Source organism: Triturus cristatus, chromosome 1_1 (genome assembly GCF_964204655.1).
Source record: "Triturus cristatus chromosome 1_1, aTriCri1.1, whole genome shotgun sequence".
In the NCBI taxonomy this organism is placed as follows: domain Eukaryota; kingdom Metazoa; phylum Chordata; class Amphibia; order Caudata; family Salamandridae; genus Triturus; species Triturus cristatus.
Window position 1 is genome coordinate 832,312,412 of NC_140579.1, and position 18,802 is coordinate 832,331,213.

The 18,802-nt window shown below is 46.3% G+C and overlaps 1 protein-coding gene across 1 annotated transcript in view; it reads left to right on the forward strand.

Moving 5' to 3' along the window:
• Window positions 1–18,802, forward strand: part of LOC146871147 (sortilin-like) — a 795,868-nt gene that overhangs the window by 675,896 nt on the left and 101,170 nt on the right. The window contains 2 exon segments of the mRNA XM_085650312.1: window positions 4,419–4,527; window positions 5,043–5,149. Of these exon segments, the coding sequence (XP_085506438.1) occupies window positions 4,419–4,527; window positions 5,043–5,149 (216 nt within the window).

Consider the following 18,802-nt stretch of genomic DNA (forward strand, 5'->3'; position numbering starts at 1 on the left):
ATTCTGATCTTTCAGCCTCTGTCCTGGGTTTCAGTCAGGATGACCCTCTGGCTTCTGGGCCTGATGGCCTCCTGCATCCTGCTGGTGACACATGCCAGATGGCATATGCAGGCTCTGCAATGGGACCTGAAGTTCCAGTGGACGCAACATCAGGACGACCTGCAGTTGCAGTGGTGGCTCACGAATCGCGATTGGGTCCGTGGCAGATCCCTCTCCCATCCCCAACCGGAGCACACAGTTGTGACGGATGCGTCCCTCCTGAGATGGGGAGACCACTTGGGAGAGGCGTAGATCAGAGGACTCTGGTCTCCGGCGGAGTCCTGGCTCCATATCAATCTTTTGGAGCTTCGGGCGATCCGGCTTGCATTGAAAGCATTCCTTCCATGCTGCCTTCCGGGTAAGTGTGGTGCAGGTGTTCATGGACAATACCACCGCCATGTGGTATTGGGGGTGGGGTCCTGGACCCTATGTCAGGAGGCTCTGCGCCTCTGGACGTGGCTGGAACACAAGGCATTACCTTGGTGGTTCAACACCTGGCAGGTTCTCTGAACGCCAGGGCGGACAAACTCAGCCGCCGGTGCTTGAAGGATCACGAATGGCGTCTGCACTCGGACGTGGTGCATGGTCTCTTTCAGCAGTGGGGAGAGCCTTGATTAGATCTATTCGCCACCAACGAGAACGCGCAATCTCATCAGTTCTGCGCGTTGGAATTTCCAAGGCGGCACTAGCTTGGCGACGCTTTTCGTCGCGAGTAGAGTTGCGGTGTGTTGTACGCCTTTCCGCTTATACCACTTCTGCCCAGAGTGATGAAGATTCGGCGCAACTGGGTCCAAGTCATCCTTGTGGCTCCGGATTGGGCATGGAGATACTGGTATCCCGAGCTACTCAGCATGGCGATCGATCCCCCGATCTGTCTGCCTCTTCGGGAGGATCTTCTGTCGCAGCAGCAGGGGACGGTCCTCCACCCGAACCTATCCAGCCTCCACCTCCATGCGTGGAGATTGAGCGGCGACAGTTGACAGCTTTCGATCTTCCTCCCGAAGTCTGTGACTTGTCTCCTGAAGTCTGTGATGTTATTCTGGCAGCCAGGCGTCCCTCCACTAAAACGGTATACGCCTGCAGGTGGGCCAAGTTTGTGGCATGGTGCACAGCAAAGGCTGTGGATCCCCTTTCTGCCCCTCTTTCTGAAGTTCTTTTGTTCCTTCTTTCCTTGGCCCAGCAGGGCTCTTCTCTGGGCACTATCAAAGGTTATCTTTCGACCATCTCTGCCTTTTTGAGGCTTCCAGATCAGCCTTCTCTTTTTAAGTCCCCGGTTGTTAACCGTTTTCTTAAAGGCATTACGCACATGTTTCCTCCGGTGCCGTTCATCATGCCTCAATGGGACTTGAATCTCGTTTTAACCTATCTGATGTGTGCTCCTTTCGAGCCCCTTCATACCTGTCCTTTGCGTCTTCTTACTCTTAAGGCGGCTTTCCTGGTTGCTATCACCTCTGCCAGGAGAGTGAGTGAGCTCCAGGCTCTTTCTTCCTAACCTCTTTTCCTTTCTGTTCATCCGGACAAGGTGGTGTTAAGGACTCGTCCTTTTTTGCCAAAGGTGGTCACGCCCTTCCACATCGGGCAGACCATCACTTTGCCTATCCTTCTTTCCGCCTCCGCATCCTTCCAGGGAGGAAGAGAGGCTCCACCGTCTGGACCCCAAACGTGCGCTTGCCTTCTATCTGAAGCGTACACAGCAGTTCAGGGTGGATGACCAGCTTTTTGTTGGCTACGTGGGCGCCAAGAAAGGTCGGGCTGTGCACAAGTGGACCATTCGGTGGGTCGTTTTGTGCATCAAAGCATATTACTCCTTGGCTAAGAAGGAGCCTCCTGTGGGGCTGCGTGTCCATTCGACCAGGGCAACTGAAGCCACTACTGGTTTGGGACGCGGCGTTCCCTTGCAGGACATTTGTCAGGCAGCTACGTGGGCCTCGCTGGACACGTTTACCAAGCATTACTGCCTTGACAGTCAGGTCCGGAGAGACGGCTTCTTTGGCCGTTCCGTTCTCCGTGACTTTCTGGTGTAATCCTGTTTGCAGACCCACCACCGGGGTTGGTATTTCTGGGTATCTATTCTAAGGTAAGGAATCTATCACTGACGTGTCTCTTTCAGATGCACAAGTTACTACTTGTGTAACGATATATCTGTAAGAGACGTTAGTTAGTGATAGATTCCTTACCGCCCCACCCATCCTTCCAATTCTGCGAACTGGTTACTAGGGTTAAGGTCATCCCTCTTAGGGCCCTAGTTTTCTGCACCAATGGTCAGTATCTTGCATGGCTCTGCGTTCCTGGCGTGGAAAGTCGTGTACAGAACTGACGTCAGCGCGCATGGGTGGCGCCTAAGTACTCTCCATGGCATCATCTCGGCGCATACGACGCCAGTGACAAACGCGGACCCGCACGACGCCACCTACTGACGCGCAGGGGTACTGCTTAGCTAAACTTTCCGGATCCAGTCTGACGCCTGGGGATATTCTAAGGTAAGGAATCTATCACTAACTAATGTCTCTTACAGATATATCGTTACACAAGTAGTAACTTGTGCATATGTTATATAAGGTCATGCTTAGTGTTGTAAGTAGGCCTGGGCGAAAATTTCCGTTACGCTCGCGGGAGTTGCGAAGTTTTGGCATTTCCGCGTTCCACTGAGAACGCGGAGATGTCGAAACTTCCGCGACCCGCTGCGAAAGCGGAAGTATTTTCTTGTTTGCGCTTTAAAAATGCATTCTCGTGCGCGCGATAGCGACTTAATGGATCCCTGCGTTTGCCGACAAGTTTTCCTGTCCATTCGCGTGCGCCACGTGATGTTGGATTGTTGATAGCCGGTCGCGCTATCCCGCGAGAGTTTGCGATCGCGAACACGTCATTCGACCCGGAACAGGAAATAAGCATCACGAGCAAGATGGCCGCGCCCATTAGCGACCGCATGGGCAAGTTAGAGGTATATTTCCCCGTGAGCACGCAAAAACACATTGCGAACGGGCGGGAAAAGCAGTCTTCGCGAAAGTTCCGCGTGCTCGCGGAGATTTGGAGCAATTTCGCGATAATTTGCGTAGGACAACTACGCAAATTCCGCCCACCCCTAGTTGTAAGGCTTTTTATTTGTTTATATATCGACATAATGTTGGAGAAGTTGAATCTTAATAAATTTTGTGTGTCTAAAATGATTTGTGTTTATTTTGTCTATTTCTATCCATTTGTATGGGAACTGAGAAAGCTAAATAAACAGATGGAAAGCCTCAACCTGACACACGAATAAAATAAAACATATTGCCAATGTCTGTCTTGCAGGAGCTCTGCCTCTGAGGTGCTGGCCTTTTAGCATTAGCTGAAGTGCAAATTTTACTCCTCAACAAACTGTGTTTTAAATGGGTTAAGCGCTTGCGCACAGGTGTTGTTTCCATTTCTGTTTGTCTAAATAATATTCCTTGACTTTAGTGTGTCGGGGTAAAGGCTACAATTTTAGATGTCTGTCAGATTTCGACAGACTCCAATTAAAAAAATGATGAAAACGACATATTACATAGTAACCCATCCATATTATATGTATCTTAATTGTCTTATGAGGGGTAGGTGGAGCCGAGGCACATTATAGATGGCTGTCTTTTCTTAGTGCTACTCCTACTGATAACTTGATCAGGCCATCAGCCAACCGATGTGAGGCTAGATTGATGTACTGTGGTCCTGTCTCACTTTTAAAGCTTATTGTGCAGGATTCTGGACCAGTATGAAGAACATAAGCAATTATGACTTTCACATAAACGTTTTTGACACTTGTGCATATAACCTGTCTGCGGTAGGAAAGGCTTTACGCCTCTAGATACAGTGTGTTGAAGTCAAAGTGGCAAAGCTATGCATTTTTTATGCACTGGAAATGGCAATGATGAATAAGGTTACCAGAGTGGTAAAAATAACATCCTACAAATTGACAAACTGCAAGGTCAGCTGCAAATTCGTGAAAGCGTCTGGGAAGACTTACCTCCATATGGTTATCGTTCCACACTATTACCCAAAGCAGGTGCACTCAGGTTGCTCATGGAGACTGCAATATGTCAATATGTTTGAATTTGGCTTTCGGTACACATTGACTTCTGCCCCTGCCCCTCCCCCCGTCTTGCAGTGTCTCAAAGCAACGTACACAGCGTATGATTAGTATTTCTCCTCCATGGCTTCTCAAAGTGCTTTTTTCCACTGTATATAACATCCAATTATTTGCAGTAGTCATTGGTAAATGCTTTTCCCCCAAAGCAGTACTTGCTTTGTATTTTCCTTGCGATTTCCTGTTTTGTGGTTGGAGGAATCCCCTAGTAAAATATGTTTCCTCTTGTTTACACACTAATGAACAACTTTTTTCTCCTTGTGTTTGTTTGAAATTTCAGATATCGTAAAATACCTGGTGATCGATGCACAGGTGGTATCAACCCAAGCAGAGAAGAGAAGAACCTGAAAGGAAAATGCACCAGTGATCTTCTGCAGCCCAAGGCCATGGTAACTAATGTGCAGTCCCAGGTCACTGCGCATAAAATTCAGCATAAGGCTTCGAAATGTAGTTTTGCAGCACAAAGAATATTGGATAGTTTGCAGGCTAAGACTCCAGTTCTGAATGTTTAGGAAAAAGCCATGATTTGTCTATTGGGCACTGGGTTGCAGCAGCCTTCATACAACTATTTATGGTGTACCTGCTCCGTATTTGTTCATGTTGCGTGATTTCCATCACTTGTTACTTATATGAATGTTTTTTGCCCGTGACGACTGCCATTGTCTGATATTGCTTTTCATTAGCTGTGCCTCCTTTTGGTTTTAATTCCCTGTATCTCCTCTTTGTTATTGCCTGTGCCTGCGAACACTCAACACTGTCTCTTCTCTTTTGCGAGTACCTGCAGTTGCTTGTTGCTGCCCATTCCTTCTTTTGCTTTGCATTACATGTTGCTGCTGTCACTTCTAATTGCTGGTGCCTACTATTACTTCTCTTGTTTGTATTAATCCTTTATTTTCTGTTTAAGGTTGCCCAGTATAACAACATCCCGGTCATCCTCTCCGTGGTCGCTGTGCTGCTGGTCGCAGTCATTGCTGCTGTACTTATCATGAAGAAGTATGTCTGTGGTGGCAGGTGAGGCATAAGGGAGGGGATGTATGGAAGGGAGGGCATAGGTGGTGACTGGGAGAGATGTGTGTGACAAGACATAGAGGAATGTGAGTCACAATGATTAAGGTCAGGATATTTGCTCTTACAGTATTAGCCCTTCGCCTTTTCCATGCCTCAGTGAGCATGTCACTTGAAGAACCCCAGCGCTGTTTCTTTTGGCTTTGAATATTCTGTTCCATGATAATAAAATCTGGAATCACTCTTCTTAAATAACATTGTACTGACCTCTTTTTTGGAACACTGGACAAATACCAATGTGACTGATGGCTCGAAGTTTGTGGCACAGTGACCTTGTGCTGCCCTGCTCTTGATTTTACTGGCCTGACTCGGTCATGTGCATGTGTTTTCCAACTTGCTTCCTTGTGTACATACCCTCCGCCCCCCAAATATCCGCCCCCACCGCGACCGTGTTGCCCTTTACTTATTGTTCTGCCTGTAAATTCATGTTTTTCCCGCCACTCTCTGTATTGCTCTGTCCCTCCTGTGCTGCTTTCCCATATCTGCTCCATGTTACTTACAACCTCCCATTCATCATTCCCCATTGCTTACGCCTACCCTCTACTCAGTGTTGCTTGACACTTTCCATTCCTCCGTAGAGCCAAACTTTCAAAATATATTTTAAAAAAAATATATTAATTACCGGCAGCTTGCTGCCGAGCTTCTACACAATGCAAAAGAGCGCTTCTGCTCTAACAAATGTTCTTTTTTTAAAATAATTTTTATTTTAAATTAATCGATTTAAGTAACATCTGCCATCTTGGATCAGTAATTAAAAAACAAGAGAGAAAATTGTCTGCTTCGTTATGCTGGAACACACATGCATGATGATGTATGTGCGAGTATGTCATCACTCGTGTGTACCAGCACAGTGTTTCAGGGTTTTTTTTCTCCGCATCATTGTATTTTTTTCATTTATTTTTTTAACTACTCTGCACAATATCAGCAAAAAGCATTTGCAAAGTCATTTGGTCAACAAGGAAACACCTTTCTGATGGACTCTTCTAACCATTGATTCTTCACTGTAGAATGCATACCCACAATCTATGCTGGTTCCTGCAACCCCTAAGCTGATGCTGATGGCACTGGCGCCCGAGGATGATCCAGTGCTTATGTCCATGTTGGATCCCGAACCAACATCTTCTAAAATCTGACCGATGTTGCGCTATTCTGCTGAAGGGGAGCTTGCTGCAGTCAGTTGTGCACCACCTACAACAGTGGAACTATTGATATCTTGGGTTTCACTATAAACGAGCTGAAGTCGTATCTAATTTCTTTGCGGATTCTTTGGGACATTCCTGGACATGGTGGGGTTCAAGGCTTTTTGTCTGCAACAGTGATTCCAGGACATTCAGGCTATGATCCTTACATTTCAGGCTCTATCCTGGATCACAGCAAGTGTTGGTCTGAAGCTTCTTGACCTCTTAGCTATATACACCCTGTCAACAATGCAAGTTGGCACATGAGACCCCTGTAGTGGAACCTGAAGTTCTAGCGGGCCCAGCATAAAGGCCGCCTTTCCGATACCATCCAGGTCTCGAAAAAAACAGATCGAGATATGCAGTGTTTGCTCACTGACCAGAATTTGTCAGGCGACAGGTCCCTCTCTCTCCATTACTCAGTGCTGACAGTAGCGAGAGAGCTGCTGGAGCTACAGGCCATTCATTCTTCAGGCCCTGAAGCCTTCCTGCCATCTATCAAGGGGATGTGGTTGCAGGTTATCATGGACAACATCACTACCATGTTGTACTTCAATAAGCAGTAAGGCTTGGGGTCCGGAGTCCTGCACCAGGAGGCTTTGCGTCTCTGAAGGTGGCTTGAGCATCAGGGCATCCTTGTTGCCAACCACCTGTCGGGCTCCCTGAACAGAGCCAAGAAATGAGCAGACGTCTTGCACATTACGAGTTGCCTGAGCATCCTAGGGTGGAGGGTGTCTTCCACCCTTTTGGCCTTTCGTAATTTGCTGGACCAACTGTCCTTGTTCAAATCACTTGTTGTGATGGGATTTATTAAAGGTTTGATGCACGTTTTGTCACAAGCAGTTTGTGATGCCACAGTGGGACCTTAACTTGGTCTTGGCATTCCTTATGTGGACTCCTTTCAAGCCTATGCATAATTGCTCATAATATTTCTTGACGCTGCAGACTATCTTCCTCAATGTGGTTACATCCGCTCTTTTCTTTGCGTGAGTGAACTGCAGGCACTGTCGAAGCACCCAACCTACACCACGTTTTCCTGGAGAAACTGGTCCTAAGGATTTAGGCAGCCTTCTTTCTAAGTGACTTCTTTCCTCATTGGGCAATACATTACTCTACCGGCATTCTTTGCTCTGCTGCACCCTTCGAAAGAGGAGGAGAGACTTCATCAGTTGAACCCCAGAAGGGCTTTAAGCTTTTTACATTCATCATACCAAAGACCATCGAGTGGATCATCTACTTTTTGTGGGATTTTCTGGAGCAAAGGAGGTGAAGGCTGTCGAGATGAGGACCCTGTCTGCTTGGACAGTTCTCTGCATTAAAATCTGCCATACAGTGGCAGCCTCTGGAAGGTTTGAGAGCCCATTACACCAGGGCTGAGGCCACTACCCCTGCGTTGGTACTAGAAGTGTCTGCCCTTGATATCTGCCCAGCTCTGATGTGGGCATCCGTGCATTTCCACAGGTGCATGACCAGTGTAGCCAGCGGGATGCAAATCAAATGCCTCAAACTCATCACCAATAAAACTGAGGTACTTCTCTTCGGGAGCAACACCTCCCCATGGAACAACTCCTGGTGGCCTGCAGAAGTGGGCCCCTCGCCCACTCTCACAGACCACGCTAGAAACCTCGGCATCATACCTACAACAAGCTCACCTTGAAGAAGCAGATAAAAGCCTCAGCCTGCTTCCTCACCCTCTGCATGCTCCGGAAAATTTTCAAATGGCTCCCAACCAACACCAGACGCATTGTCACCCTAGCCCTCATCACCAGCCGCCTAGACTACAGAAACTCCCTCTGCATTGCATCACCTCACATCTACTGAGCAAACTACAAACCATCGAAAACGCTACAGCCAGGCTCATCCTCCACCTCCTGAGAAGAGCCCACATCACCCTCCCACTCCTCAGGGCACTCCACTGGCTCCCTGTCCAGAAAAGATTCCAGTTCAAACTGTTGACCCACGCGTGCAAGGCCCTGCACAACAAAGGACCAGCCTACCTGAGCCACAGACAGAACTTCACCAACCCTGCAGACAACTACGCTCTACCTTCCACGGCCACATGCACCGCTTCCAAAAATGCAGACGAGGTGGCCGCACCTTTTCCTACTTAGCCGCCAAGACCTGGAATGGCCTCCCACTCCATCCCCCGACTGCACCCACCCTCCAAAAGTTAAGAGATGGCCTAAAAACCTGGATGTTCGACAGACTACTCCCACCAGTGCCTGGATATCCTCCCAGGTGATAAGCAGCGCTCTACAAATAGTTGATTGATTAACTGATTGATTGAAGAATCTGGGGTTAGAAGTATCCCTCAGAATAACATTCTATCCAACCACAGATTCTTCACAGCCCTTTCTTCTCCCCGTTCTATGGAGTGATTTCTTTTTAACATCTAACAGATCTTGAGTTAGTATTCAGCACAGTGTAGCCAGCAATTGTTTGCACTTGGCATTTGACAGTGTGGAAAAGGAAAAGACAAGAAACTAACTTCAGTGTACAGGGTTGGAGCTTATACACAGCTCCTCTGCATTACTTCTGGGGCTGTATGGAGCCAATGTGCAACAGCACGCCAACTAGTAGCTAATGGAAACTCTACTAAATAATTCGGCCTATCCAGTCTGGCACTTAGGAGCTATTCTAAGGTGAGGATTCTGTTATTTATATAGAGTTTCCACCAGAAAGACTGTTACCAAAGCATACTAACTTGTTCATTGGCTTTGTCAATGGATGCAGCTGCACTCGAAACAAATTGAGGCCCAAGTTATTTTTCCCCCAACCCATTTGAGCTGGTCGTTACATAATGCAGAAGACCGCAGTCAATGGCTTTTCAATTTATATTTCCAGGCCACGCTCTCCTTTTTCCAAACCTCATTTATGCTCGTGCAACTGTCGGAGTCGGTGCGTTCCTCATCACAGTTGAGGATTTGTGTGGCTTCATTACGAATTCCCTCCCTGATATACTGTGACAAGTCTGCAATTTGTTGTCAGGGATTCCCATGTCTTCAAACCCGTCATAGTGAAGGGTGGTGTGGTTAAAACTACATGAGGTTGACCGTTAATTAAACTCAATCTTGACGAGGTTTTTGGCTGTGCACACATATGGTAGTCCAGTGAGTGTAATCCTTCTGCTGGATGTCCACTGTTTCCCCAGCTGCCTCACTTGCAACTACTGTCAAAGGCCACCGTACACCATGTGCTGATCAGACTTTGAGGATTGCTTACACCAGTACAGCATCTTTCAACAGCCACACATGCCGGCGCATGCTGTATTCTTCACTGTTTGGAGGTGTAGATGGTACACCTACTCTTTACGCACGCCAGGAATTGAGGGATTTCCCACTTCCACACAGCTGTCTATCAGTGCACTGTGTCGCCATACAGGCCACCTAAATGTCTTTACCAGGCATTACATTGTGATGATACATTCCTTCCTTTTATGTAGTCTGGATTATGCGTAATTAACGCTTTATTTATTTTTGATGTACAAAATATTCAACACACTTCTCTTGTCTTTTAATAGCAAATTTAAGTCCCCAATGTCTACAGGTCCTCCCCAAATAGATTTAAAAACAATCTCTGAGACCGGAGTCTGGCTCTGATACCATTTGGCAAAGTAAAGGAGTCTTACTGTTGGCGGTGGAGGGTGTACTTTAAAAGCACCTCTGTTCTCGTTAGCTCAAATAATTTCCTGATGAGTTAGAGTTTAGATACGACTTATTTCTTTGACCAAAAGGCATTGTTTGTTTTGGCTTACAGCATAACATTGCAGTATTCAGTTTGCAACTGGCAGCACACATTGTAAAGAAGTTGGCAATAGATAGTAAATGTACTGTTAAAGTTGACGGCTTTTTGTTTCATGCACAAATGTTTTTGGGTGTCATGTCATCAACAAAGGCTTCCTACACATTTGCTATGTCCCAGTCAATTTGTTCCATTTGAACATTGTGATGCTTCTGTGCCTGATGCTCATTTAGCACTCTGTAACATGATACTGCTTTACCATTTATTCATTTTGCGGAAACATGTAAAAGTATTGGGAATTGAGAGGAGAGTTTTAATTTGAAACTAGTAAGTGTCCTTCATACAAGAATTAAACTGGTTCTAGATCAGAGACTTCTTTTGGTTTTTGCAAATCCATTACGTTTTATAAACTCAACTTCTTGAAGTTTATATAAAATATAAAGGAAAACGTGTTATGTTGAAATATATTTCTTAGACATTTTTGTTGTACATGGGTTTTTAGTTGTAAACTCATTTTTGTGAAATTGACCACACTGCAAAGTTTTACACATCTCATTATTATATTTTCATCAGTTTACTAACTTTACAGCGCAGCTTCTTTGCTGGGGCTGGGTTGGAAACCAAGATCCCTGTGAATTGTTTTTATTTATTGAGCCGAGTGAGTAAAATGGCTGCAATCATATCATGAAGTAAATGGTTCCAAATTGTGCATTTCACAGTATCTGTATCCAAATACTTGTGTTGAATATATTCCTTTGGCTTTATGAGCAGTTCGACAGGGCAGCTTGTCAAATAAACTATTATTTCACTTGATCATCGGCCCTCTGCACCAAATGCATGTGGCCTTTAGAACTTTGTGTGTAATGGAAATACATCCTACACCACAGACCGTGTTTGTTCTGGAGGAAAAGTAACGTAGTTCTAAGAGTTTGGATAACTGGAGTAAATTAAAGCAAATCATTAATTTTGTGCAAAAAGACGTAGTAGCTCTTTAAATACTTTGTTAGGTGATAGGTATACTTCACCACTTATTTGCTTGTTTATAACTTATCTCGTTTCCTGGGTTTAAAAATATTTTGTCCTCTATCTTTATTTGGTGTCAGTGTTAATCTGGGTGCTCTTGTACAATTATTGTGTTGCACAGAATATCATTGTTGCTGTAATATTTGGATGCGTTACCACTTAACATAGTTCTACTTCAATCGGCATTCTTTGATTGTTGGACAGAGTTCCAGAGTGACCTGTCATATCTTCCAAGGAGGGCAGACTCAATTGCAGCTTTCATGGTGACAGAGGAAGTGCCACACACTTTTCTGCCGACGGAATCCAGGTTCTTACTCAGCTCGTCAGTAGGACCCGTAGAAGGAGCATGTTGCTTTTGGGCAGCAGACATGATTAAGTTTGGTGTAGGATTTGTACAAAGAAACAATGGATCCTGATCGGTAGGTCTATATTTCTTCTGTAGGGGAGATGCCGGAGTTTGGTATAAGTCAATGGTTGATTCTAAGAGCCCTGGGACTAGAGGAAATAATGGTCTAGAGACGGACCATTGGTGCAGTCTCAAATAAGACAGACGTAGAAGCTGTCGTAGTTGGCAAGCCAATGTTTAATTTGTTGGGGCCTCTGATAAGGACCTCCTGGAAAGTGTTGATATCTTAATCAGGAGAGATCCTTGCTGGTGGTGAGTCTTTTAGTGTAGGGGAATACAGTCCAGAAGATAAGGTCAAGTGATAAGATCTTGAAGATCTAACTTGGGATGGAGAATCTTGTCTTCGTCTGTTACTTGATCAGCTGGGAGGTTTTGATCGATGATGACGTGATCTTGGTCTCAACCTAGACCTCTTGGAGCGAGGTCTGGTTTGACGTAAACAAGATCTTGTATGTCTAGGTGTTGGTGCCACTGGTACAGAAGACTGTAGGAGTGGCTGAAGTTATTGATGGAGGAGGAGGAGGTGGAAGAGGGGAAGAATCTGCTAGAGACACACGAGATCAAGAAGCAGGTATGATGACTGGAGAAGCCGGTCTTGAAGGAGAATAAGCTGTGGAGTATTCGGAGTCCGATGCAGATGGGAGTCTGCAAGATTTTATGAGCAAAAGTCATTCCTCTGCCTTCTTCTGCGAAGAGTGTAATGAAATTATGCCTCTTGGACCATAAATTTGCTAATCCTATTCAATACGTAGGTCTAAACTCTTTACCTCCGTATCTGTTCAACAGATGAACTACTCTCCACCCTAAGGGACGTCAGGTGAACCACCTTAAAAGAGTTTCTGTAAAATAAAAAAGAATCTTAAAAAGGCAAAGCTCTCTGCAGGATCTTGTTAGCAGGAGCTGGGAAAAAACTGTGTAAACTGCCTCCTGCAGGGCATGATGGGTTGCTGAGGCTCAAGAGGCACTTAAATGCGCATTTTCTATTTACATTGTTTTAATTCTGCAGCCTAAATTACCTTATCCTTCCCTGTCATTCATTTTAAAATAATGTAAAAGGACTTTGTGAAGAACGTTTTAAAATACTCATATTTATTTGTAGTGACTTCAAAAAAGCTGTATTACTTTTCTTCTATGTTTTAAAGTACATTTAATGTAATTGCCATTATACCCTGGCTTTACGTTGCAAATTTCTGCATTGTTATCCCATATACTTACTGGACTTTGTGAAGTAAGGTGAACATACTGCAAAAATATGACATTGAAAGAACTGCTCCAGGGTCCCCATACATGGGCCGGACTGTTCAGTGCTCATGATTATCAATGGAGATCCCCAGAGAGAGAACTACTGTTTTCTTTTCATTAAGCACCCCATGACCGTGCAGGTGTTTTCTAGCTCTCTCCCTTGTGTAACTCTCCCTCACCCCCAAATACCTGCCCTCCTGTGCTCTGCATTATTTGCTCCTGAATGTGCTGCTCTCTTTAGTGCTTACCTTCTGCCCCTGTGTTCCATGTTGCTCTCCTCTTCCTCGTGTGTTCCTTTTCCCCTCCTCTGTCCACCTGGGTTTATTTTCTCCCTCCCTCTTGGTTCCCCCGCCTGCTCATCCATTACTCCACTAACCCCATATGATAATTTATATTTTGTTAGCATTTTTGAATGCTTGATAGCTGCTAGCTGTCAGGTACTCTGCTACAAAAAAAGCAGTAGGGTACGCCATCTTAGATTGGTCAATAAAAAAAAAGAAAATGGAATTCATGTCTTTCTGTAGGTGTGTGGTGATGCATACACAAGCCTACAGACTGACTGGACCAGCAACAAAGGTTGCCTAAGCCCACCTGGTTTTTATCCCCCTATGCTGCACAAAATTGGCAAAACCAATAGGATCAAATGCTTGTTGCGTTGGCATATGCCATCACCATATTCAAGTTGGGAAACAGCCTTTACAATGTGGCAATTGCCACTCAATGCCTTTACCACACATTGCCTTCACTATGCAGGTCTTTACCAGGTGTATGAAGTTACCACATGTCCAAAGTAAGGTTTAACATTCCATAGTGAATCATATGTTCCCCATGATATGGGAAACTTGTAGCTGAATCTAACAGTGAAGGTTCATGTACATCGCTCTTGAGGTAACTTATTGATTCCTGTATCATGGGGAACATATGATTCACTCTGGAATGTTAACTTCACTTTGGACATATATTACCCTTGTGACTCTATCACATTCAAGTTCTAACATAAGGATACATCACTGTTTACAACACAACTCGATTTAATCTTACTCTAACGACAAAGTGGTCAATCCAGCTTCACGTCAAAATTGAACGTAGCTATCTGCTGCCGTACTTTTGTATTAGACTTTAGAAGTGCAGCACGGAAGAAATGTCTAAATTGACTACTTCGAATAACTCTAATTGGTAAGGATTGTCCCAGAAGCACAGCCCTGAAGAAAAGACTGTCTCGAAACACATGTTGGCTATTTTGCTGCGATATTATATATTGAAGATTAAAAGTAGTATTTGGAACAAGCATTTTTGTGATGGAATTAATTCTCATCTCAGTTATGTATGTATGTATATATATATATATATATATATGTGTGTGTGTGTATATATATAATAAATATGTATATATTAAAATATAATGTTCGAGGCATGTGTGGCTGTAGATACACATGCTGTACTTAATCTTGCCATCTAGTGTTGGGCCCGGATGTGTTCAATGTTTTTTTTTTGGGAGAAAGTCTTGTTCCCTTCCGTTCGATTCAACGGCTCCTGAATTAATCAAGTGGTTTCTCTAGACTTCGGGGCCATGTGGGCCTCACTCTCCGGTGCCTCCTTCCATCAGGCTTATGTCCCCCACCATGTCCTCTTGGTGATCGAACAGACAGACAGCTCGGGCACTGAGCTGGAAATTGAAGATCTTCCACCAGCGCAGCCAACCGTGAGTACAGTACCCCTCCCATCTCAGCATCAATCCCATACTGAACAACCTTTGCCAAAGTGTCGTCCAGCTACTCTGGAGCACCAGAGGCAGACTGCCTGGCCACCACTGCCTTTGGGCCATGGTCGGCAGCAACCAACAGCGTATGAAGTAACGCCCAGCCCCGGCTTTGTGCCGAAATAACTACCAAAACCGAGTACTTCGGCACCGACTGCTCCAGCCTCAGAGCTGAGCCCACATCTTCGACGTCGAAGCAGAGACCGATTTCGGAGCAGATACCTTCGGTGCCGACCATAAAGTCCAGTCATGGATCCGGGACTGTCGAACCAATTCTTCACATGCTGCAAGAAGAGATTGACGCCCAACAAAAACAACTCCTGATACAACCCTCACAAAGGCCAACTACTCACCGACCTTCGGGAAGTGCTGCTCAACCATCCAAAAGGCAGCTCACTTTCAACAAAGCCTTGGACTTGCCACCTCCACTAAAGCAGCAGAAATAAGTGGACAAGGCCACAAGCCCTTTGCCTCTTCCTACTCCACCACCACCCATGCCAACACCACAACACTCACCCACCACTCCAGGTGACCCTCCACCATATACATCTCAGGGGCAACCTAATTCTGACTTGGGGGGCAGGAGGAGTGGGGCGGAATAGTTAGAAGGGAATACCTTTGATATTCCACTGCAGCAGGATCCCTGGGACACTTAAGACACTGATCACCCATGAACACATATTCTGATCTGTACTCTGTCCGACCCTCTTGATGATGCAGCCTCCTACCATGACCTAATTGGCAGAGCGGCCTCCTTCCACAAAGTATCTACATACTGAGCCGTTAGAGGCACAACATTGATTTTTCAGACCCTTTCTTCCTGTCATCGCTCCGCACAATATCTCCCCATGCTTAAAGGCATACTTCATCACACCACAGCCATATTTCACAAACTGGTTGGTGCCTGAATCATAACACCAAGGGTGAATAAGAAATATAAGGCATCTCCAAATGGCCCGCTTTACATCAGGGGACAGTTTCCACCCAACTCCCTAGTAGTCGCTACTGCCCATAAAAGGTCCAACTCTCAAACAACTAGTGATGCCCCTCCACCAGATAAAGAGAATAAAGAAATAGATGCAGCACGTAAGAGGTTAGCTGCACAATGGACCAACCATTGATGAATTGCCAATTCCATTGGGCTCCTTTCAAGGTATGATCGTGCCCACTGGGATGAAATGGAGGAACTCTTCCAATATATCCCAGAGGAGGCCAAGAAGTGGGCTTTCAAGATAGTTTCTGAAGGGAATCATTTCTCAAACACCACCGTCTGGTGCATCCTAGATGCGGTGGACACAGCTGCTAGGGGGGGTTAACCCTAGTGTCCTGTTGCTCAGGTATGCATGGCTCCAAATCTCCAGTTTCAAACCGGAGGTTCAGCAAAAGTTGCTCAACCTGCTCCTTGATGGGTAACATCTGTACAGACCACAGGTTGCAATTATTTGAGAAAATAAAGGACACTGAGACAGCTAAGGCAATGGGCGCTGTGAGAAGCTGGCCTGGTTTATGATGTCCACTAATGTAAGTGGGCACCTTGCACCAGTCCAGACAACCCTTATGGTGATATAAGAGGTCTTAGACAACCTTAGAAAGCTCTCTAAGTGGTAGCTGTGGAGAGCAGCCTTCAGGTTTAGTTCAGAAGGAGTGTAAAGAAGCTTGTTTCACCAGTAAAGATTAAGTGAAAATGAACCACACCAAGTATTTATAAAAATATGTATTTGTGATATAATACTCTCTAGTATGTTCTAATATCTCCTATACAGAGATAAACACAATGCACACAATACTTTAGCCAAGTAACACAGTAAATAGCACGAAATACACAGTGGCCCGAGGGGGTGACCAAACCATATACTAAGAAAGTGGTATAAGAACCATGACTCAAGTCAATACAGTGTCAAGAGGACGTAGACGTGCTAGGACCCCAAGGAACCACCCAAGGTGAGTAGATGGGGACCCCACAGAGAGCGTGTGCAGTGTGCAAACACGCTGCGTGCTCCGTACAACCCTAAGTGCAAGTCCGGTTGGATTTTTAAAGATTAAGGACTCTTCCCAGTGGGCCCTGAAGAAAGCCAGTGGAAGTCAGAAGGTTTGAAAGAAAGCCACCCCACCCGTGGATACCCTAGTTACCCACATGACCTATACCAGGGAAGACGGGTGCATACGTGTGAAGTGGTGTCGGAAACCGCCATCGAACCCAATGGAGGACTTCAGGAAAGTGCCGCTGCTGGAAGAGGAGAAAGTGTCCGTGGGAATCCAAACGTGGATTCTTGAAGAGGGGTGCCTGAAAGCAGAGGGGACAGAGTCTATACCACTCAGGAGTGACCAGGAGACTTGGAAGAAGAAAGCCCTCCGATGTCGGTACTTCAGGGGAGATGACAATGACCTTGACTCTGCAGCTGTGAGGACCAGGCGATGCTGAGGAAGACCAGGACCCGAGTATGAGCTTTCCCATGAAAGATGTCGAGTGCTGAGGGGTCAGTGCCTGGTGGGAGCACCAACAAGCCTTGGCAAAGGCAAGCCACGCAGCAATCCAAAAAGGAGCAACGTCTGGACCAGCAAGGTCCAGGGGGACTCACCAAAGGCAGGGGAGGCTGGGCAGGCCTGAACAATCAGGGCAGCTAAAAAGCCAAAAAGTAACAAGTGGACCCACAGGCCGGAGGCACTGGAGTCGCGAGAGGACCTCAAGCAACTCGCCAAAAGAGGCAGGCCACAATGCACACGATGCCGTGTGGCTGAAGATTCTGGCCACTCGAGGTGCTAGAGGTTGAGGCTACTTGGCGACTAAAGATCTTCTTCCAAAGAAGCCAAAAAACCTTTGCAACTGCAAGTTGGACGCTGTGCACAGGGGTTCGGTTATTGCAACCCCCACAGGGGATACTGGCCTCAAACTTGGTGAGAGGGCCGGGCAGGCCTCGGGAACTGTGAAATACCACCACCTGTGTTGCAGAGCCCACGAAGTCCAGAGGAGCTCAGGACCTGCAGACCGGTCGACTTAGTTACTGTGCCTGCTAATGCAGGGGAGTTATTCCTTCACTCTAAGGGAGATTACTTCAGGTGTCTTTGATGCTTCACAGGCCTGGGAAGGTTCCTGTACGATGCACAGGTACAGACTGGAAGGGAGACTCAGTCAGGCCCAAACGAAGCCCAGCAAAGTCCAGAGTACGCAGACCTTAGAAGTGCAGTGGTCTCTGATCTGAATCTTATCCCATGATTAATCTAGGGACCTAAACTCAGGTAAGCCCTTAAGTACCCTAGAGAAAGAGTTGGGAAGATTCAGGGGACGCTCCCAGGGGAGGGTCTGGACATGGGGTGGGGGTGTTATTCCCATGTCCTTTGTCCAGTTTCACGCCAGAGCGGGAGCCAACGGCATCCAGAACTAGTTTGAACTGGACTATGCACAGGGACACCCAGTATGCCCCTCATACAGACGTTCTGGTGCTGGAGAATACATCCACCTGGTCCCAATACACTAAATCCTGTCTGGGAGGTGGTCACACCACCCTGTGACAGGATGACTATTGTTCCAACTTCCTCTGCTCGAGCTTGTCTCGGCAGTAGGAGGGCAGAAATGTGTCTCTGGTCAGCAGCAACCATTTTGTGCTGTCCGGGTCTAGAAGACTGGTACCGGAGAACACCGAGAGCCTAACGGAGGGCTCTTCCAGTGCATGGAATCATACCTCCCACGCTGTTTACGGTGTGGGAGGTATGATTCCAACATGTTTGATACCAAACATGGTAGGATTCGTTGCAGCCGTTTGAGATGGTCATTGTGTAATTATGCTGTGCCCCTCTATATAGTATATGGCTGCATCTGAAAGAAACAGGTTAGTTATAGATTCCTTACCTTAGAATGACCCCCAGGCGTCAGACTGGATTCGGAAAGTTTTTTCATCAGCAGTACCTCTGCACGTTGGAAGGTGGCGTCGGTATGCTCCGCGTCCGTAGTAGGCATCGTGGTCGCCGGCATGACGTCGCGGCAACTACTTATACACTGCCCTCGCACGCTGACGTCAGATCTTTCTTTTTCCACGCCAGCCAGCACAGATCCGGGAAGAGCGGTACCTCAGTCAATTTTTGACTACCCTTTTCTCGACTTTTGTCGACTTCTTGTTTCGAGTCTCCGACTCCGAATAGGTGCACAAGGGATGCAAGTTTCAAGGCCTGCGGTTCCTGTAACCGACTAATGTCGGTGACGGATCTGCACCGCCGACCCGCTTTCAGGCCCCACGGACTCGGTTGGGGGACCT